The 23,455-nt window shown below is 44.6% G+C and overlaps 1 protein-coding gene across 1 annotated transcript in view; it reads right to left on the minus strand.

The window, feature by feature from the left end:
• Positions 1-2,599: 2,599 nt before the first annotated feature.
• The window catches only part of tacr1a (tachykinin receptor 1a), a 30,598-nt gene continuing 9,742 nt past the window's right edge, over positions 2,600-23,455 (minus strand). The window contains exons 2-5 of the mRNA XM_084360353.1: positions 18,401-18,595; positions 8,018-8,168; positions 6,184-6,380; positions 2,600-4,468 (exon numbers count right to left, since the gene is read on the minus strand). Coding sequence (XP_084216479.1) covers positions 4,132-4,468; positions 6,184-6,380; positions 8,018-8,168; positions 18,401-18,595 — 880 coding nt within the window. The 3' untranslated portion in view covers positions 2,600-4,131. The remainder of the gene's footprint in view (positions 4,469-6,183; positions 6,381-8,017; positions 8,169-18,400; positions 18,596-23,455) is intronic.

Consider the following 23,455-nt stretch of genomic DNA (forward strand, 5'->3'; position numbering starts at 1 on the left):
GGCTGCTGCCAGGACATTTTCTGCGAAAGTATGCGAAAGAATAATTGTGGCTGTTTCACAAAAAAACTCGAGCACGGCACACAAATCCTGCTGAGTTATAGTCGACACTTTGACACGTACCATATGCTGTTGTATGGAAATAAGTCTGGTGTGTGACATTAGTGGGCTTACTGCCAACACTTCAGCATATACAAGTGTTGTGTCCATGCATTTTTGCAGAGATCATAACAGGTTCACCGAGGCCGGTCCTGTTTCTTAACATACAGACGACAAATGAAGCATCTCGTTGCCCGTATTTGGAGCTCAGACCTGCTTTCACGGAGTCACGTAGTGTTTGTTAGGTCTTTACTCTCAGGCTGTCACTGGTGGATACGTGTTATTAACCGGACCGTGGAAATAGCTGCTGTAACTCTGCAGTTTGTTCTTACTAGCAGCCTGCATGAGCTGAGGGTTACTAACGAATAAAAAAAATAAGCTGTATTGCCATATTTGTTTTTTTAAATTACCATTTTTTAACTTGCGATCATGTGTCACTGTGTTCGACTGAACCGAACGTCCTAAAAAATTTTAAATGTGTAACTTTATACAATTTTTTAAAAGCGTAACTAAAAGTAGTATAAAGCCTCCAGAAGAAGCCGCATGGAGGTCTGATAAAATGTCTCCAGTGATGTCACACAGTGGCTAAGTTGCATTGTGGGTAATGTAGGCGGCAGGTTTTGAAAAAGGAAGAAGAATGCATGGAATAACAAAGAGGATATCTCCTTTTTATTTTTAAACTGTCCATAAAAAGTCTAACAGTGTTATAAAAAACCTGCTGCCTACATTACCCACAATCCAACTCACCTATGAACAGCTTTTAATGTGTAAAACTGGTGGAGCTACCCTTTAAACGGCCACCAGAGCAGACAGGAGGTTGTTGTTCCTCCAGGTTTCTTCTGCGTATCGACACTGAATATAGAGCAGATGTAAATTTGCGAAGCCGACAAGAAATTACCACTTGAGTGAAAATTGTGCCTCTTTGTTGTGCGTCAATCGTAATTTTCTTTATAAATGCACGGACAGCAGAAGGAACAGGACATCGTTTAGAGTGTCTGTGCACACAAACACCGGCTCATCTTGTTTTTATAGGAGCTGCTTCCCCTTCATACATACATACATGCAGAGATCATCGTGTTCCCGTACTCACTGAAGGTGTTGGTGTTGATCGCTGTACCATAAACGACTGGATGACATTCAAAATGGAGCCTATCTATATCACATCCAGTAATAAATCTGCTTAATGAGATATGTCACGATTTAACGAGATGATATTGTAGTTTTTATATTCATGAATCATCGGGGCACATCTTAATTGTAGTCGAGGTTCCTCAAAGTCCCAGACGATCACTCAACATGGTGTACGTTAACGCGCCGATGATGACGATGTTCTCATCATTGAACTGACGACCTGGCCGAGACATTAATCTCTCAAACGCTCTGAAGGAGTATTTACATTTATATTCCAGCCTCTGTGAAAACGTCTGTTCTATGTCCTCCAACCTCCCGTCGTCCCTGCACCTTGTCTATACTTTGTCTCATATACGCTTTGTCTCGTCTCGGGAGGCGGGGGGGAATACAGTGATATAATACAGATTTTGATTGTGGTGGTCGTGTTGCTTCACATCTCCTTCTCAGTTTCGCGTCAGCTGACTCTGGAATTTAAAACAACAGCTTTTGTGCGCTGAGAATAAACCAGGAGTCAGGAGGGGGAACCGAGGGGCGTGAACGCAGAGTGACGGCTGTCAACAGGTGATCACTCTCCGTGTGTGTGTGTGTGTTGTGTTTGCACACTGCAAAGAATATGCATCTGGTGACATGATTTCACAGAGGACTGAGTCATAGTCTTCACAAATGTGATAACGTGATAATTGTGAGACTATTGTGTTGATTTCCAACGCGTAACATCTGTTTTCTTTATACTGACGTACTTCACAAAGACCGATTAAAAATGGATTTTGTCTTCTTTGCTGCTTTGTGTGTGTGTGTGTGTGTGTGATACATTAAAGCTGCGCTGTTCGGTCAATGTGTGTCGTTAAAGCCTGTTTTTTTTTTGTTTTTTTTTGCGCCCAGCAAATATGTAAATCTTCAGGATTTAGTTATTAAGCTCACTGCAGGATATTTGTAGTTAAAAAACATCCCGGCTTTCCATTAATCGACTCGACTTTCGTCATCGAAAAACCAAAGAAAAACACTACGCGTGAAGTCGTCCAGCTGGAACTTGCATCTTTAAAGAAGTCGGATTATCATGATATAAAGTGAATTTGCCTCCTGTTGGGAGACGAGCTTAAAATGTTGCGCCTCAATTTTTTACAGTTGTTAAGTGTTTCTGTGTGTGTATGTGTGTGTGTTTGACACTGTGAGAGGTTAAGACAGTTTGTCCCAGCGGGCTTCCATAGCTCCTGTCGCCTAACCTTCCTTTTCCCCGGACCCCAGCAGAGTGAGCAGTGTCTCTGCTCCCCTCGCCCTGGTACAGACATTATGCTACGCAGCAAGGCACATCGCTGCACGTCAGAGGAGCTGCAGCTAGCGAGGCCGCCTGTGCACATTCGAGGCTTCGGCGTCTACAGAGCCCTTTTTTTAAAACCTTGATAATAACATGCATCTTGTACGGCTGGATTGACATTTGGACGGCGCGACGGCACACATAAAACAGATGTTTTCAGAAAACGGGCAACGAGAGATTTACAGCGAGGTATAAATGTAATCCAGCCAAATCGCATTAAGACACAGAGTGCATGTTAGTGCCAGGCAGAAGGGTGGAGCAGCTAATGAAGAGTTACATAAATATTTCACAGTTTGAAAGTGGCGCCTTGCATTCAGATCATGAGCCAGTGTCATGAGTCTGGTAGAGGTGGAGCGGGTTACAGACAGGCAGCTCAGGGGACGGTTATTATGATTATTACGGAGAAATTTAGCGTCTCATCTGCTTCCACTGCACATTGATCTCTAGGCTACACGCCAGCGTTGTTCGGGGGTTTAGTGGTATCACGGACGACTACATCCGGGATGGAGGTCTCATAATTGGGCAGTTTAGGTTTTACTTTTCACTCGAGGTTTTGCTCTCGCCTCTTCAGCATTTGAAGCACCTCTCTGTTTCAAGATGATGCTCCCAGCTGCTGAAGATGAAAGCTGAACTACACGCTGCCAGCGTTTCAGGTGATTGCCAGACACTTTCAGCAAAACCTGCAGGGGATCCTTTAGAGCGATCCTTCAGCCAGACAGGCACTCAAGTCCTGCTCAGGGAGACAGTTGGCATTATGATCAGCTCGCCACACACACACACACACACACACACACACACACACACACACACACACACACACACACACACACACACACACACACACACACACACAAGTTCAGAGTTTATGCTTTGTTGTTTTCCTTCTCTCCATCACCTCTTCAGGGAGAGCCTTTCAACTGAAACCACACATCTGCCTGTGTTTTCAACATGTGTCTTCTGGGGAGAGAGAGTTCCTGTGAAAACCAGGAGGAGAACTTTCTGCAAAACCCGAGGTCTCCAAGCACGAGTCTTTCCCTGCTAAAACGTGGAGCCGCTGCATGCACCAGCATGCCGGTCTCGTGTTAAAGCCCCCGCTCCAAAATAGACTGTGTGAAGTCACACAGCTTGTGTGATTTGCGGATGTGTGAACCTTCATTCTGCAATGAGAGCATGTTGGTGTGACGAGCAGAGGCTGTGAAGATCGGAGGCGCTAGCGTCTGCTTCGGTTTGGCTTTTGAACTGGAATGTGCTCGTGTCGTTGAAGTGCTCATCAACACTTTTTGGCACTGAGCAAGCCTCTCTAATGGCAGCTGATCATTAACTGTGAGCAGCATGAGTACTTTATACAAGGGCGTTGTGGGTGGAGACGGCGCTCAGTGACCAGGGGCTTCGTCTCACTTGCAAATTACCTCACATGATGCTCCAGTAGGCACGCTGGAAATGTATTCACCAAAGCCACAGTCACTGGCACACAAACTCACACATTCACGCTGTTCTTTTGCAGGAATACACGGCGGCAAAAGCAGCAATGTGAACAGTCAACTCACTCTCTCCCTGCTGTCCAGCACTTTCCTCCTGCGTTTGAGGTCCTATTCCTGCAGGTTGTTACTGGAGTAGAAGCTGGATGTCTCTGATACCGTCTTGGAGACGCTTCGTGACGACGACCCGTTGGAGGTGAGGTCCAGGGAGGAGCAGGCTCCGACCGCTGCCCCGCCGGGGCCTGGACACGCCGCCGCCTTGACCTTGTGCTGCTCCATGTCGTCCCCACTCTGGAGAACAGTGGACACGGTGGTCTCCATCCGGCTGGCCTTGTAAACGCTCGTCTGGGTCTGAAGGTAGCGAGTGGACTTGAGTTCGAGGCCTTCGTAGGAGCCTCGAGGGACGCAGGGGCAGCAGCGGAAGGCTTGTTTGAAACCAGCGCGAAACCTGTGCGAGAGAAGCAAAGATCGGTCTTATTGATCGATTGATTAGTCTTGGTTTATGCACATGGACATTGTGTGAAAGTAGCACGTTTTTAAATATTTTATCAGCAACTGACAGAAAAATCCCAGATGCAGATAATCAGAAAATGAAACCTTGAAACCTCACTGCACTCCTTGAATGTGCATTGGCTAATAAAGATGAAAAGTAAAAAAAAAAAAAGGCTTGTGTTTAGTGAAGCACTGTAATGTTCAGCATCACTAAATGTTGCATGTGACATTTACAACTGGCCTTTTATTGACAGACTAATTTTACCGGCGCTCGGTGTTCGGCGGCTCTCATTTTTAGATGCTACAAATAGTTTTAAATGTTTTATAGAAATGCCAAAAGTCACACGAAGAGGTGACAGAAATAAGAACAAGGAATAAGAGTTGCATCACAATATGCACACACACATACGTAACACATACAAAGAGGCAGAGAGAGAAATGAAGGCAGGAAAATGTCAATCATTGAGAGCCGGTGAGCAGAGACTGATGGGAAACAAGAGGACACATTTGAATTTAAATTGGGCTGAGAGACGATGGAGACAAAAGCCGCTTGATATCCTGTACATAATAATGACTAAACTACTGAATGCAGTCCAACCCACATATTTTCATTTTTAGGACTTAATGATCTTATGAACAGAGGGCGAAAACAGCCAAGTGTGAAATCTCATTTCTCCGCCAGCACGGAGACAATTAACAGGTGGCTCTAAAGACAATGGAGAGGATGATGGATGAAAGACAGCGAGCAGACCTGACCATCTGTCTTCGTTTTGACCAGACAGCAGCATCTTTTGGATTCACTGACATTTTTCTTGACAGGCAGACTTCTAATAACGCAGAGGGTTTGGGAGAGTGAGCGGTCGATGTTCACAGCGGGATTCAGCCCGTTAAAAAGTCTGGAGTTTCTTCTAAACTTCAGTCCGTGTGTGAAATCATAAAGCTTCTTGGTCTCAAAGTGAGCGTAAGCAGCCTCTCCACGGCGACGGCTGAGTTTTCAACTGCCTGTCACTCAGGCAGCAGAGGAGGACGCGGTGTTGTTATTCGACGAGTGTTACCTGCAGCTGTGTGTGTGTGTGCAGTCCTGCACGACAGAATGATTGCTGGTAAACAAGAAAATAACCTTTTTCCTCCCTGAAGAGATGTCATTTTTCCTCACAAAGAAAGTTATTGTGTCACAGAACAAATAAACAGATTGGACTTCTACCTCTTTTTTTGTCAGGGTGATTACTTGCAAATGGAGAAATTGTGTTTGTGTGATGTTTTTTATTCATGGTACGACTTCTATTCCAGGAAAAAGACTCCCACACAGCGTCCACTTCACTTGCAATTAAGTTTAAAAGGTTTTAATGATTAAACTTTAATTGAAGGTGAAGTAGACAGCGTGCTGGAGTCTTTTTCCTGACGATGTCGGCCTTCGGTCTTCTCCTACGCACCTGTCCATCAAGTTGTGCATAAGTTGGGACACGGTGTGAAACAGACTGCGATGATTTGTTAATCCTTCTTGACATTTACTCGATTGAAAGCTTGTTTCTGAATTTGATGCCAGCAGCAGATTTCTAACTAGTTGGGACAGGCATCACACACAGTTTACAGTTTATGACTAAGTCCTAGACTAAGTTATAGGGTTAGGCAACTAGTAGTTATCGTTAAGGTGAGTGTAAAGCGACTCACCTGTCGTTGAGGCAGCAGTAGATGATGGGGTTGTACATGGTGGAGCTCATAGCGAGCCACATGATGGTCAGGTACACCTGCTGGATGAACCTCTCCTCAAACATCTCGGGAAAGAACTGGTGCAGCAGGAAGTAGACGTGGAACGGCAGCCAGCAGATGGCGAACGTGCACACCACCACGATCATCATCTTCACCACCTGTTGGACACGTGACAGTTAAATAAAGACAACAGGGTAACATGTAAAACCCGTCCTGTTACATCAATCCTATCAGTCCCAACATGATCCTGCAGGGTGTCAGTTTGGCGCCTGCTTTCGTAATGTTTTGATGATGAGACACGCGGCGCCGCATTGATCGTCTTCTCTGAGCACCGAGCATCCGCCTCCTCTTTCCTTAACAAGCTTCTCTCTGGGCTGAACGAGTGGCGACAAATCTGTCAGGCCAGGAAAAGCTCAGCTGCTCACCGTCTGCCAAAATGTAAATCAAACGCATGTACGGCACATCATTAGCTGCTGTCAACAGACAATGAACTGAAAATAATGTGCAAGGACAGGCGTAACAGATCCACGAGGCTGCATCATTAGCGTAGGAGGTGGACTGGTGTCCTGCAGAGGGACATGATCAAGGAGAACGAGTGAAAAGACACGAAAAAGACAATTATAGCTTGGTGGCTCTTCTTCTTCTTCTTTTTCTTCTTCTTCCTTTCTTCTTCATTTCATCTTCTTCTTCTTCCTTTCTTCCTCTTCTTCTTCGTTTCTTCTTCTTCTTCCTCTTGTTCTTCTTCGTTTCTTCTTCTTCTTCTTGGTGTTTTGCAGTTGTCTTGAAATTTGTTTCTACAATTTCTGTCCGCCACAGCTTCCAGCCCTTCTACCGTGTACAAGTCTCCATTATAGTTGTTGATGGCCAAGAGAAGAGAAGAAACAAACATGACCATACTGCACAGCCACTGCTGGAATATATCATGTGGTCTTCAGAGCACAACAATCTTGGAGAAGCAGAGTGCATTCTGGGCACTCTGGAGCAGCATATAACGCCAAGAGCAAGTGTTTGTTTTAACTCTTATTAACTGAGCCATGTAGCAAAAGCAATGTAATATGATTTTTTTTGATCAATCAGGGTTTTTATATTTGTAAAACTTTCCTCGAGCCAACTAAATCGATTAAAGGAAAAGACCCTGAAACTGCTGATAACACTCAGACTACCAATACGTTCAGTGCTGCAAACCCCGAGCAGGAACTTTTATGGGGGTAAAATAATTTACCCAGAACTTAATTTAGACGCTGGTCCCTGCGGTGGAAACACACCGAGTCCCTCCAAAGGTTCCTCGTCCCTGGAGAAAGTTCCTGCTGCTGAAACACAGCAAAACTAAATGTTCAGTGTGACATGACGGAGCTGAACAGTGCAGGAGCTCCTCAGTAAATATGTATGAGTAAAGTCTCATGGGATTCCCATCTCCTGCTCTAGATTCAGAAAAGGCAAGTCGCTGCAACCGTCTTCATCAGGAGAGTATCCTCTAAAGAAATGCAACACCGGAGCCGTGAACACACCTGACAAGCACGGGCCATGAAAGATGACAAGCTGACAAACAAACAGGTAGGGGAGGTGGAGGAGGAGAGCCGGTGGGGGAAACCAGACGGTGAAAAGACAACAGGTAGACTGGAAAAACCACCGAAGAAGAGCAGAGAGTGAAGATTCAGGTTCATGGTGCTGTGATGATGATTTCATCACCGGAGGAACAATACAGGCAGACACATCCTGTTCAGGGCTGAAGCATACACAAAGCACGAGTGGAGTAATCCGATTACACTTGTTGCTATCTCAAAATGCAGGTTACCTTGCGTTTGGCGGTCAGCTGCTCCTTGTAGCGGTCAGAAGAGTCTCCTGGGATCTCACTGGCCCAGAGCGTCAGTCCCACCACCAGATAAGCACAACCCATCACCAGCAGAGGAAGGAAGTAGATCAGGATGGCCACACACACATAGTATCTGCAAGACACGTAATCCATATCACAGATAAGTCATATTGAGTCTGGCTCGTAACGATCAGTCACCACCACCTGAAGCGTCGCACTATAAAAGGCTCACAGTTAAAGCACACTCGTACGCAGACAGTAAAAAAAGTCCAGACATTTTAAATCAGAAGAGAAAGATCTTTCTCTTTTTCTGCCTAAAAGAAACTAAATAAACAACCTCTCTTTGTTTTCATGACTGAATAAACTGAACAAACAAACTGACCTGTTGTCCTGCCTCGCTGTAAACTCTGCCTGTGGTTGAATCAATCATCACTGGAGGACGGAGAAATTATTCTGCTTCGTTAACACAATTAAAGATGTCGGGGGCAGCAGTTAGACCTCTGCTCCGATGAATTTCAACCCTCTAGGAAATAATTAAATATGACAGTTTCAGTATTTAGCTAATGATTTGCTAATCTATCGCAGACACAGTGTGTGATCCTGTTAATTCCCCCTGTTTAGTGTGTGTGTGTGTGTGTGCGTGCATTAAAGTCCATTAAAATGTTGAAAATTGTGTTATATCACTCGGAGCTGTGCAGAGTGAGTGTTTGTATTGTGTTTCACTGTCTTCAGAGAGGCAAGGACCCCCTGACTCCAGCGTCCACAGAGGGGACGATCTGTTTTCCTCTCGGCGAGCGCTGCAGATGAGCCTCACAGGCCATTTCCTCTGCAATTAACTTCAATTATGTTAATCCCATTGAATTCCCAGGAGCACGGGAGCTTTCATCAGAGGAGGAATGACCACACACACCGAGGACGCGTTCGAAACAAAACATTTTCCTTTTGTGTTTTGACTTCTCGTCACTGAAACACAGATTTCTCGTCGCGCCTCGTTCGTGCAGATTCTTCAAAACTCAACAAGTTGTGTGTGCGTTAAGGAAAAGATGACGTCATCGCCTCGATGTCCAGAGAGTGCTGCAGGGATGACGTATTGTTGTTGGCCAACCTGGAAGTGATAGTAATGATAACAATATGATAAACTTTATTTAGAAACAGAGTTTACAAAGTGCTTTAAAAACAAGCAGAAGCAGGAACTAAACACTCAACGGTCGAGACAAACACAAGGAAGACGAGTCCAGAGTTAAAACACGAAGGTCAGTATGAGAAATTACAAGTAAAAGGAAAGAAAGAGAGAAATAGAAAAGACGACGACACATCAGAGGAATCAAGGACGGATAAAGAGATTAAGAGCAGTAAAACGAATAAAGGATAATAAATAGATTAAAAGTAAACAAATTAAAGCAGAAGGGACAGTAAGAGGAATTAAAAAGATTAAGAGCAGTGAGAGGATTAAAAAGTTAGAAAGATGAAAAAGCAAAAGTCCATAAAAGTGGGTCTGAGGTTTTTACCACCTGCAGGCTCCGATTTGTAACACGTGTAACATCTTGTGGTCAGATTTTTGAACGGAGAAGAAAAAATCCATTTAGAAAGAAAATCCTTCACACACACACACACTGCAAAGAAAGTGAGTCATTCAATCGAGGGAAACGTAGACAGTTTATATCAGAGCCTGAAGCTCCGTCAGGCTTCAGATCTCAAGGATTATGACGTGATGCCGTCAAACCTTTTTTGGTTTTGCAACGCCGGCATGTTTGTCTCCAAATGTGTCTCCATGTACACGAATCCGTCGATTAAATGTCATGACAATGTCACAAAGTGCTGCGATTTAATGTTTAATGTCTGTTATAATATAAATAATAATAATAAATCATATCACAGGAGTTTGCCAGCTAGTTTACCCTGTCACCAAACTTCTAGACGGATAATCTCATGAGGATGAACGGGCGAGCTGTGCTGCACCACTGTCCTGACTGTATTAATAGCAATGATTATACTACATATTAATTTTGACTAATGTGCACAAACAATCTTTTTTGAGCCGTTTTGCCACAATTTGCAACCAGTTTTGCAGCTGAGAGCAGCAGCTCTGTTTCCTCAGTGCACTGACTCAACAGCACCCTCAAATAACAAGACTTTGTATTAAACATGCAACCTCATTTTTTCCAGTAGTTGCAGTTTTGTCTCTTTTCCGCCACATACTCCAAAATGTGCTTAATTAGCATGTAAGTGGGACGCAGCTATGATCGTCGCCGTGCACGCCGACCGACATGCTGACACGGCTCAGCGGAACGAGCCGCCGCTAATGTTATTAGTGACACCTGGGCCTTTTTCACCCTCTTTTCCTCACGAGTGCAGAGAAGAAATGCAGTAAAAAAAAATCTAATCTCGTCTTTAATTAAACCGAGAAGTCAAGCATTCTGCCACACCAGTGCTATTAAAAGTGTTAACCAAAGGCAACGCGTGCAGGAGACGCCGCACGAGCCCGCGGAGCGTTTTACCACGAAATCAATTCAGAGAGAAAAAACGGAAGCTGCTGCAATGAAATTAGCAGAAAAGCAGGAATTGATTTGTAGAGAGCCCAGAGGAGTAATGAGCCGAGAGGGAAACTCTTTTTGTTTGTGTGTTTCTGCAGAGCTCAGACAGGATCAACAACGTGCTGCACATCACATCCGTTAACCTGAAGTTCCCCCGTCTTTGGGACCCTTCGCTGGATTTGTTGGCAGAGAGGTGTGAAATTGCCTTTAGCAGCCGGCTAATTACCTTACATGGCTTAATATAAAGGGCGGCAGATAGTCAACATTTGTAAATGAGCAGCATTACCTAAGATAAATGTGTTGCCTTGTGGAGGATAGGAGGAGGGAGGGCTGGGTAATGTACCTCGCTCTTGTAAAATGCTACAAGAAGAAGAAGAAGAAGAAGGAGAAGAAGAAGAAGGACGAGGAGGAGAAGAGCCACCAAGCTATAATTTCCTTTTTCTTGTCTTTCACTTGTGTGACAACAAAGGAGAAGAAGACATAAAGAAGGCACGAAGAAGAAGAAGAAGAAGAAGAAGAAGAAAAAGAAGAAGGAGGCGGAGGCATCAGACCCATATCTCCATTCTTAGCTCTTGTGTGTTATTTCTCAGCTCTTGAGCATCTTGTAGTTTCTTCCCTTGAAAAAGTCAGACTTGTCAGTGTGACGTGCCAGGATCAGGCTGTGGTTAAATATGCTGTCGGGGTCGACTCCCGCTGTGTGTCGACAATCTTTGAACTGCCACATCTCTGCATACTTCGACCTCCCGAGTCACTGTGACACCAAACACGACAAACATGCTGAAAATGACACACTCGTGCTCCAGATGGTGTCTCTCTCTGAAGTGCTCCTTCCTTCCTGACTCCCCCAGACACTGAATCATGAAGCAGAAGCGTAAATCACGCTAAAAGAGTCGACTGATTAATTTGTGGATCTTATTTGCATGATTAAAGTGGCTTTGTAGGTGTTGTAGGTGGTGCAGCACAGACTGCCATCAAATCCACTTTGATTGAATGTTGTATAACAATTAAACATAAAACCTCCAAGAGGGTGAAGACTGTAGACTGCAGTCATGGTTTCATCTCCATATCCTGCTCTCATCTTTATCAGAGGTTAGGCTGAAGATATACTTACTTTTAAAGGGGCACTTCGTAGTTTTGGAGAAGAAATTCAAACTCAGAACTTTAATATTAACAATATTAATGAGGTAATTGCAATTTCTGCAAACGACTGATATATTGAAACTTTACGTTTCTATATGTTGCAACTCTTTTAGCTTAGATTTTCAATTTTGTGTTGTGACAACGCTTTGCTCATGTTCTGGTTTGGGCACAAACACCTGGTTATGTCGCCTCAAACCTTTGTGGAAATGTCCCAAAGGCTTGTCTAAAGTTTCCACTGCTGTAGCCACAAACATGGCTGGAAATTGCAGGGACAGTTGCACCTTCTTCTGCAGTAAAAGTAGACTAGCCGTCATGCACATTGACCGACTGGCTGTCTCCAATCATCTCGTGACCCTCACACTGGAGGTCATCCGTCGAGTCGCCACTGACACATTTGGCATCGGTGAAGTGCAGAGAGAGATGCAGCAATATGGCAGCAAAGACGAGGAAGAAGAAGACCGCGAGCTAACAACATGGATGTAAACAAGGCGGGCGATTCGCTCAGCGTGTTTGTGAGAGCTCGAGGTCACACAATTTGTTTTGGTGAAAAAAGTTCTGCAAACTTTGCTTGTTTACAAGAAAATCTCCGCAGGGTGTCTCATCCTGGAAACACTGTGAGCCACAAACCAACAGACGGGAGTTTTAATTATAACTCGGCTGGAGCAAACTGAAGCTCCTGAAAATATTCACATCTTACTGGAATAAATCCTCCTGCTTGTGGACCGGGCCCTCAGACTTCATGTCTTAATGAAATGATTTTGTTCTCTGGAGAGCAGCAGCAGTGTAAAAGTGAAGCAGACTGAACACAACGTAGATGTTGGTGTAACCTTTACTTTCAAACTGTGGTCGGGAAAAAAACATTGTGCCTGAAGAGATCAAGTACCAAAGTTAAGAAACATATACTTTTAGATCTTAATGCTGCACTTTATTGGAGCAGCACATTATTTTAAACTGTCGTTCTCATTTTCTTCCTGTAATTTCCTAAAAAGAAACTGATATCTAACTGGAATTAACAACATCTGTAAAGTAGAGGATCAATACAAAAACATTAATACATCAGATCCCGAATGTTTCTGTTCTACGACCAGTTTTCACATTAAAAGATCGATAGTTAAGCTCAGTGATTCAGAGTTAATGTGTATTTTTTCATTAAAAGGGACACAGTGGAGAGAAACTACGCAGGTTTTTCAGGAGGGCTGTGATGTGACGTGAGCAACACTACAGAGATTTAATCAAAATACAGAAGATAACGAAGTGCTGCGAGGGCAAGACGGACTTCCCTCGCTCAGTCCTGTCCCTGGCAGCTCTGAGTGAGGTTTATCACTGGAGCTGACCCTGTGTAGGTGATTCATGTCTGCATTAGTATCAGGGTTTTAAAAAGGCAAAAATCTTTACTTGAATCAGGTTCGGTGAACAGGAGATCAGTCGGCGGAGCAAACGTAGATACAGGGATCACACAGAGGCAAAATAACGGTCACACACTAGAAAGGCTATCAGGAGGAGACATGCTGGGATGCTTGCTATGGGGAGACAAAGACGGCTAAATACACAAGGGAGGAGGGGATAACAAGGCACAGGTGTAACACAACAGGGAGGGGAGGACGATCACAGCGGCGAGGAAACACAGAGGCAGAAATGAGAGGAGAGTCAGGCTGCATCCAAATCTCCATCCTCCAGAGCTGTGGGCCGAGCCCTCGCAGCCTTAAACACCAAAATAAAACAGGAAACGGAACTGAAAGGCGAGAAAAAACAAAACAAAAGCGTGACCTGAAGACGGATGAGACATGGAAATGTTACAGTATTGCTCTCTGAAGCGCGGTGGTTTGTTATCGTTCACTCCACCTCTTTATCGGCGATCCTATTCAAAGTCCAGCTGTAGCTGAAGTATTTCCCTGTAAGAGCCTGTTTCTCTGGGCCCCCGGCGGACCCTTAGCTCCCACTGATGGATGAGGCTCTGGGGGAATAGAGAGCTGGTCTGTGTCACCTCGCTGTCGTACGGGCTGAATTAATAAAACCTCCCTCCACAGAGGGCCAGAGACTCACACTGACACATTATACACACTAACTTATATTGTTTTAATCTCTGGGGCTGCTGCCTCGTCTCTCCCACGGCACACAACATACTCCACATGCCTGTAGTTCTTGGCTGTGTGTGTGTGTGTGCGTGAATACAAAAAGCAAGCGAGCATGCCAAGCAAATATTTAATGCACGGCAACAAACAGAGGCTGAGCTCACACCCAGCTCAGTGTCACACATTCAGATTTACTGTATCAATGTGTGCAGGTTATGCGAAGGAAAATGAGTGTTTACGTGCATAATCAATGTGCATCCGCCTGCTATTCAAACATGTGGGTGTTTGTATCAGTATTCATAATTAATGAGCGTGTGTGTGTGTGTGTGTGTGTGTGTGTGTGTGTTGGGAGGGAGGACAGCTGCTCTTTTGACTCGGCCTGCCAGCAGAAGCAGAAGAGTGGCGGAGGTAACGGGACGCCTCGCTCCACGCCGCCTCACCGCCACTAATCTCACGGCTCATGTTGTGCAAAGCCCAATTAGACATCACAGAGGACGAGGTGTGCTCAGTCTGCGATTTCCTGTGTGTGTGTGTGTGTGTTTGAGTGTGCACATGTGCATCCGTTAAGTTAGTCTGTGTGTGTTTTTCTTCGGGATAGTGTCGCTCTATTTTGTGAGGTTTTCAGGTATTTCTGTTCTTGTGGGAAGGAGAGGAGACGAGGACAAGATGATGAGATGAGTTTGTTTAGTTGATTCTGCTTCCATGGAGTAAATTAGTGGGTTTGCTGTCAAAATATGAACTTGGATGAAGGTTAAAGGTTAAAACAAGCTCCCAGGAAGAGCACCAGGCCTTGAAGCCAGCAGTGGCCAAACTGTGTAATTACAACGTCACATGATGCACCGCTGCCCCAAAAAAGACTTTTCCATGAGCTAACGTTGTGAAAGAAGCAGCTGTAAAATGGTGGATAACAAGACTACAGCGTCACAATCCTGATGAAATGACTCGTTTGACTGTCACAATTTGAGCCAGTCGGTCCAATAAAACTGGGAAAGTCGAGGAGAGCTGCAAGATTAAACCATTTAGTTTCTATTCAAGTTAGCCCGACGCTAAACAGGAAGTTAGTCTCTATGGGCCGCACAACACGGAGATCCGGTTAATTTTACAGCCGGATGGTTGAGTCATTTTGGCTTCATGCCGTGTCATGAATCACACATATGAGTGTGACTGTGAAAATACGTTATTATAAAGACGACACAGCCAACAGTCTCGTCAGTGACGTTGTCTGAGATCATTAACGTGTAACTATGACGTGTTACAGAAGGTACAGTGCTTCAAGAAATGCACTTAGTTACTACACAGGCTTGTAACGTTCATCGTGCAGCGTGGAAACCAGCCGCTGTTCTTCACAACTGGACGGCGCTGTGATGTTGCTGACTGGCATTACTCGTCCCAGTGCCTCACATGTTTGCCTCAGAAGAGCGTCCTCCCACACAGCAGTCGTCTCTTCTTCAAAAAGCCCAGCAACTCTTCAGCTGCGATGACACTCAAGCCTGTGATTATGTCTTTTTCAAAATGCATTACATCCGTCTAGGTAATCAGCTTACATGCAAAAAAGCGAATGCAGGAATGAAGTCGCTGTTGAAGGTGACACGTGTTTCCAACAGCTCTCTATGTAAGCAGCATCCACCGGCAGTGTCATCTATTAATACTCTCCTATGAGACCTCACTCAGTAATTCCCACTGACTGTGAAGGCAGCAGACGGGGTGTAGACTGCGACGGCGGCGGCGGCGACGGCGACGCCCGGAAACAAAGGCATGTGGGAGCTGACCCCGGGTCGGCCATAATCAGACGTGTCATTTACAGCTTCGGCAGCTGATCTGAATGATTCCTGCGTTTCTCCGCTCGGCTCTTATGTGTGACTGATTACGGTTTCATTAAAAAAAGTAATAAGTGCAGCGGGCGTCACATCATGAAGAATGAAATTGCCGTCGCGCTGTTCATAACAAACTATATTTCCATGGAGAAATGTGACAGAGGCGGCGGGAGGGGGGCCGGCAGTGGCAGGTTGGCAGAGGCAGCAGGGTAAACACTGCGGCTGATGAGCTGAAAGGTTGCCATCAGCAGAGCTGTGATCAGAGCCGTGTGCCTGCACATGTGCGTCACTGCGTGGGTGTCTTTTCTTTTTTTCCCCTGTGTTCGAGCATTGTGTGTGCATTTGTGGAAGTGTGTACCTGTGTTTGTGCCGTCATGTGTGTCGCCCAGTTCTGCCAGTGGGATTACAAAAAAGACAAAATGGGAGAAAATAGGAGGTTACTGGGGTGCTGCAACGTGTGAATAAATCACTCGCAGCGTTTATTCTGCTCCTCTAAGAAGAAGCCTCAGAAGTTTGTCTTGAACAGCACGCTGTCAGCGTGTGCACAGGGAAGATTAACGACACCACGTGTACGACAATACACGCCTTCGCTTTGATTGTAGATCAGAGACGTGAGGGAAGATGAAATTGGTGTGCTTCTGCAGCAGTGACGGCTTTTAGCTTTTTCCCCCCTGCACAAGCAAACGCATAAATGCAAAATAAAATAAAGCGAGCAGCATTAATGTTCAGTCACTGCTATGATAAGAAATGAAAGGCCTTCAGTTCTATTTTAGCAGCTCAAGGAAAGATGATATCTGGAGGAAAGGTGACTGTGGTGGACCCTGACTGTCACCAGGCAGCCAGAGCAGTGTGATTTAATGCCCGCAAATCATTCTTAGTGCTTGTTTTAAACCCTGCAGCATCACAGTTATTCAAATGGTGTCAGGGAAGCCTCGTGCCAAAACCTCAGTGGCACTAACAGATTAAAACGATATGCAAAGAGTGGATGTTCAGCTCCACTGTGCAGAAGAATACATGTGCAGGGGTTTGACAGGAGAAGCCTGTTTTCACCTTCGTCGTCTGAAGGAGGAAGGTTCCTCTGTGCTCACCTCAGGCCGGAGATACTCGCAGTCGAGCGGCTCGTTCACGTAGACGACCGGCTGCGTCGTGAACATCGTTGCTCACACGTTAGCTCGTTGTCCCTGCTGCTGCTGCCGACGTGCTGCCGACTCCTGTCGGTCTGACACCGATTGCATCTTGCATACGTGAAGCGTATTTCTTCTCCAAACTACATATTGTATATTACATGTATATGAGCTGAGTCTTACATCAGGAGGACAATGGGATCCCGCAGGCGTTCCAGCTGCGCGACAAAGCTGCCAAGCCACTTTTTGAGAAAGCGCTTTAACGCTGTTGTTAACGAGACGTCTTAACATTTTCCAGCCATGTTTGTGGCGAGCCTTCAGGGCATTTCCAGAAAGCTTTGAGGTGACAGAACCAGGGATTTGAAGCCAAAACATGATGTTTTCCGATCCCTAACCAGGTGGGTGTTGTTCCTAAACCAAACCAGAACATGAGCAAAGAGGTGTCGCAACATAAAATTGAAAATTTGACCAAAAGAAAACACAAAGTTGCAACATAAAGAAATGTAAAGTTTCAATCTGAGTTTGTATTATTACCTCATTAATGTTGTTGATATTAAAAATCTTCTCAAAAACTAATTAATGTCTCTTAGTAACTATATCTTCAAGCTAAACTCTTTTGATTTTGTGTAAAAACACATCGTGACATAAATTACAACTCTGGAGGGAACCTCCAAAGATGTGTGATGTCTGGACCCCTCTCCTCCTTCTCTCTCTTGAGGCAAAAACATATTGAGACTGTAATTATAGCATTGTACTGTACCGGGTTGCTCGAGATGTTTCTTCTCAAAGGCCCATTAGAGGGAGCATAAAGAAGATGAATATAATAGATGAAATATAGGTGTTGCTGCTCGAACAATAAGCAGCACAGCGCTTTAAACTAGGGAGAAGATGAGTTATTGAATATACAGGAGAAGATCAGACTTTGACCCTGCACGACTCGCTCGGTCGCCTCGGGCTTAAAAATCCTGTGAATGTTTTGTTTAGATTATAAATTTGCTTTCTGTGCAGAGCGCTCCAAACCCGCAAAATCAAGGCCTTGTTGGACTTTTCGAGCGGATTATGAAACGGGTTTCTTTCATCGATGAAGTCGGGGTGAAGTTGGCTGACTTTTAGCACACATCCCTAATCTGCTGTGGTTTGATAAACAACTAAAGTAGGCCAGAGGGTTATAAAGGTCTCTGTCCATATTAGGCTTTTCATAGAAATTGCGTTTATTCAGCTTGCTCAGGGTGAGAGTGAAGGCCATGGACAAATGTGAAGTGGGCTGACTAACGTGTGTGTGAAAGGCTGAACTAAGTGAGAATCATAGTTGTTATCTAAATGGGCCAAGGTGTATCCACTGTTAGCAGTTAGTAACGGGAAACAGGTCTTCTTCCTCGCCGTGGTTTTTCAGTGAGAGTGGATTTATTAATGGGAAATGAATGGCAGCTTTAATCAAATCAAATTTCTTTTCTTCCAGCTCGATTCGCTTCCTTTCAGTGAGAGAAAGAACATAAATCCCCTGTGATGTGCCTTCAATTTAGTCACCACAAAGCACAAAAAGCCTCCGTGCTTTCCCTCCGCGCTCTCTCATTTACACCCGATAGAAAACAGCATCCTCCTACATTCGCTGTCAATTCAAAAAGTAATTAACGCCGCTTGTTGACTTGTTTCGAAGAGCTGTTTCCGCAGAGACACTCACGTCTTTTTGAAGTCCCACCAGCCGTATTCGGGCCAGTCGATGTAGCACACCACCCGGTCGGGGAGCTGGTCCGTGGTGGAGAAGTAGTACTGAGGGAAGGCCAGGAGCAGAGCCAGAACCCAGATCACTCCCACCACCACTTTGGTCTCTGTGGACGACATGCGCTGCTTCAGAGGGTGGATGATGGCCACGTACCTGCAGGGGAGAGGGCAGAGGTGGGATGATGATAATTAATGTTGCTCCAAGACCTTCACTGAAACTGACCATTCTGGTTTTTTATGTCATAGCTCAGTGAAAAGACCAGAAAAATATGCACGAGGGAGAAGTTATCCTTCCAAACCTAACCAAGTACTTATGTTGTTTAAACCCCCCACAGTGTTGTAAAAGGTGTGTTAAGGTCACACTTGAGTAAAAGTGTAGATATCACTGAAAATATTACTTTGGTTTAAGGGGAAGTCACACATACAACTAGAACTTGACTATAAATATAAAAGTATCTGGTATAAAAGGTACTTAAAATATCAAAAAGTAATTTTCTATATCAGCATCAAAAGCAATTAAAAGTAAAATATACTTATTTATTAATATTATCAGATCCGATATTCAGCGTTATTCTCATTATCAGAATCTGCTTTTTTAAAATCCGATCGCTGAAAAAATTAATTAAGTGACAAACGTGCTACTTTGGTAAATATAAATATTGATCAAATAACTCCAGGGCGAAGAAAAAGTACAATATTTGCTTCTAAAGTGTAGTGGAGTGGAAGAAAACAGTAACAGAAAATGGACATACGCAAGTAAAGTACCTTAAGTAAATTATACATATAAGTATGTTCATACTGTATACTGCGGGTCGAGCAATTATCAGCCTGGCTGATGTTTGGATCTGATATTCAGGATCCATTTTTTGGATGCAACTGCTGATAAAATAAGTTAATTTGTAGTTGACAAGATCGGACACACCAGACGTAGACCCACATGCACAACTTAAGTTCAGGTTTTTCCCTAACGTGGCAAATATACACAAAAGGGATCAGCAGGGGCAAAAGTCAGGTCCAAAAACAGGGTCAGTGGGAAAACGCTGGACCGACAAAGGGCGAAGACGAACTGGAAGGGAAGACGGGGAGCACGCAGACTAAATACACAAGGGAGGGATAATTAAACACAGGTAAGACACATCAGGGAGGGGCCGACGATTGCAACGACAGGAAACACACAAGGACAGTAAAGAGATCTGAAACAAGACGAGAGTTGAAAACGTGGTGGAGTGGAAGTGTACAGTCGCACAGATGGACGATTCACTGTTCGGTGTGTGATCACAGGTTATTTCGGTCCATCATGGAGGTTGTAAGTGTCAGAAATGCTCGTTTGTGTCAGAGTCATAAACTTAAAATAGAGTTTGTGAAGGCTGAAAACAAACTACAAGCTGCAGGAAGTGATTGTTCACACACACACTCGCCCACGCGGCTGCATCTGAAACATTTAAAAGGATTCTGAGTTCGGGTCAAACGATACACGAGCGCCAACAGTCATACTGGTTTTTAAAAAATGAATGGAGACGGGATCGTGAGAGTTTGTGTCTCTGGAGCCAAACCAACGCCAGAGTCACATTACGGAGGCCGTCTGTCTGCTGCTGATTCCCCTCGGCGCTGAGTAATCATTTCACATTGTCATAATCATGCTCCTAATCAGAGAGTACGACGCAGCGCATGAATAACTTAAAATGACCTCGTGCATCGTTAACACTGAGCCTCAGCAGGAAATTTGGTTTAAAAGACTTTTTGCAGGCAGAATCCATTTCCCCCCGCTCATCAGGGTGTGTGTGCTAATTCACTTTCATTTAAATCTCTTAAACATTATTTGTTTTTTTACTTGAGTCTCAATAACTTTTATTTTATTATAAAGCATTTCACAGGGACACGTTTCTTATCTAAACTTCAAGCTGCTGTTGGTGTTGTTGTTGTTTTTTGTCGTCGTCTCACCACACGAGCACGCAGCTGTAATCACCAGACTTATTAGAGACATCTGTTACTGACCAAACACTGAATTACAGTGATTACTGTTGGAATATACAGCTATTTAATATTTATTTCAATAAGCTTACAGCAGCTTTAATGTAAAAAAAAACAGACACAACAGCGACTTTCAGGTAGAATTGCAGAGATGTGTTAAAATTGGTAAACGTGTCCATTTCCATTGTCGATTTCAGCCGTGACTAACATTTAAGAGAGGTAACACACGGTGGTCCCACCTTTCGGACGTTTCTCGGAAAAACAGGTAAATTAAAACTAGTGTTTGAAACAACATCATGACACTAAGTGAGCCTCCGAGCAAGCTGTGGTGACGGTTAGCGACTGCGGCCAATACTGAACTCATGTCCCTGCAGGAAACCTCAGATGTTTCTAAAAGTCTCAGTACTTTTGAAGCTTCTGACTGAACCTCTTCAGTTTCCCTCGTCCTGTTTGTACCGTCAGACATCTGCTTCATTTCGTCTTGTTTGCCATCAGATGTTTCAGGAGTCATGTTTAGTTCCTGCTGATGAAAACAGACCAGCGCGTCATTAGTTTAAGACAAACCTTCAAGCCCAGTTGTGGTGGAAATGCAAATCCTTGCCGTGCCGAGTCAAGCCGAGTAGAGCCAGGCTGGTGAGATGTAATGTTTAAAGCGGCACAGGTAACACACTGACTGAACACCTGAACTATCACTCTAATGTCTACAAATAATTAACATCAGTGTGATTATTTTTTTGGCTCCCTCTTAAAGCAGAAGCTCTCCAGTGGAACGCCGTCCTCAGCCAAAGAGGCCTAATTAAAGGCTTAATCCCACTAATAACCTAAATGAATCTGCTAAATGGACGCTCTCCCTCTAATTATATCAGAGACGAGAGGAGGCCTTTGAAAATCAAACGCTCCCAGCGGTCCGCTGAGGAAAAAATGGGAGATCACAGCCTTGGCTTTACTTTGGCTCTGCTTCAAACGCCGCTGGCAGCCATGTGGCTTTTTTTCTTGGCGTAGGTGAGTCACAGTCATGTTGTTGATGTCAGAATCAAACACACACCTGCAGAGGACAGCGGACCGCTCGCTCGACATCATCACCCCTGCTGGCGTGCATGAAAGCTCAGATTTCATGCATGCCAGTGTATGCCAACTGTAGAGGTTTGTAGAGGTTTTTGACTGAAGCCCTATTCACATGGGACACATGGTTACCTGAGGCCCTCTAGTAAGTCATTTTAATCGCTTGCACCTTGCACCTACCGACCACAGCAAATCCCTCGTCTGTGAAAACTTACTCTGCAATCAAAACGATTCTGAGTCTGATTCACAAACATCCTACGTGTGATTCATGGCACAAACACATATTGTCTCTCAAAGAGGAGTCATCACTTCGGCTCTCTGTTACACGGCGTTCTGCCCAACTGGAGTGAAAACTTGAACTTTCTCTGACAAAAACAGAAAAGTAAAAAAGTGCCTGAGGGCAACAGCGGGAACTCATTCTCAACTCCCTCTGAAAAAGCTTTCAGTTGGCTGTAACAAACACAGAGTATTATCCCCAACGCTTTGTGTCTGACATCTGCTGTGCACATTCAAACCCTTCCCCACTGTTCATCCCATTCTAATGTGTTCTGAGTCCATTAGTTCTGTTTGATTAGCTCCTCTGCCCGCAAATAGAGTATAATTCATAGTCTAGCTCCTCCGGCGTAACTCAGTATGAACACCTTTTTATTTAACGTTTCATTCGCCCCAGAAAAGTCAGCCTCTGCGTTGCAGTGCCCCACCGGCCCCGCTGCAGCTGAGAGGTGTTTCATTTTTATGGATTTATCAGTGGAGCTCTGCTCGCCGCCGTTCTCCTGCCCTTTATTTCACATCTTGTAAAGCACACCTCTGAGACCGCACTCCAAAATCTGTGGGCAATATCTGATTTCGCTAGGCGGGATACGTTCTCACGAGGTGGCAGGCAGCATTGGCAGCCGGCACTGGACTGCACGGGTGACATACACCTCCAATTATCCACAACGAGCAGCTAAACTGCCACGGCAATGCTACGGTTCGATATAAACACCATGAGGCCACTGCAGTGTTTTCCAGAGGAGACATAAGTGATTAAGAAGGAAGCAGCCAAAGCGACAGATGAAATTGCCTGCCTTCAAGCATGCTGGTGATTTTTCCCCCTTTTTTTCCATCCAAATTGTATTTGAAAGTAGGTTGTGGTAATTTCATCATGAATTTGTTTCATCGGGTTTATTGGTCTCTCAGGGCATTGATGTTGTTTTGAGGGAAGGTGACGTTCAACTCTATCAGCAGCTGGGACGAGATAGGCTGTCGTGTGTGTGTGTGTGTGTGTGTGTGTGAGTGAGTGATGGATTGTCACTGTTGTTTCCATTATTGTCCACATGCATACAACTCCTGGAGCCGCCTCGGTCTCATCAGTAACCAGCAAACACTCCCGTGTCCTGTACAAAACCAATATCCACCTACACACCACATCTTCACCTCTCCCCTCATATTGTTTGTCCGTGTGTGTGTGTGTGTGTGTGTGTGTGTGTGTGTGTGTGTGTGTGTGTGTGTGTGTGCACATAGAAATCCTTTTGGGAAGGGTTGTGTGTCCACTGAAGAAGAAGATAGGCTTACTAATCTAGAGGCAGAAACAGTCTGTGCTAGTGAAGAAGGTGAAGAAGACGAAGGAGAAGAAGAAGAAGACGGAAGAGAAGAAGCAGAAAGAGAAGAAGTAGACGAAGAAGCCCACAAACCTTTCAATCTTCACCTGATAACTGCAGTTTTAAAGTTATACCACAGCAAAGTGAAAACGATGTGAGACACTGTGCTCCACCAAAATGTGCAACATGACCCAAAATAAACTAAATGAGTGCAACCTGACTTCTCATTCAATTTCATTATATTTTTAATTTAAGGAACGGCAGAAAAACTGAGATTAAATTAAACACTGATGCAGCTGTCACCTGACTGCATGTCACAAAGCAGCCCTGCTCTCATAGCTTCTGCTGCAGGACTCCATCTGAACCGTGACACACTGTGTTAACTCTGTGACTGATCTGCT

Source organism: Pagrus pagrus, assembly GCF_965226575.1.
Source record: "Pagrus pagrus genome assembly, chromosome: 8".
Classification (NCBI taxonomy): Eukaryota; Metazoa; Chordata; class Actinopteri; order Spariformes; family Sparidae; genus Pagrus; species Pagrus pagrus.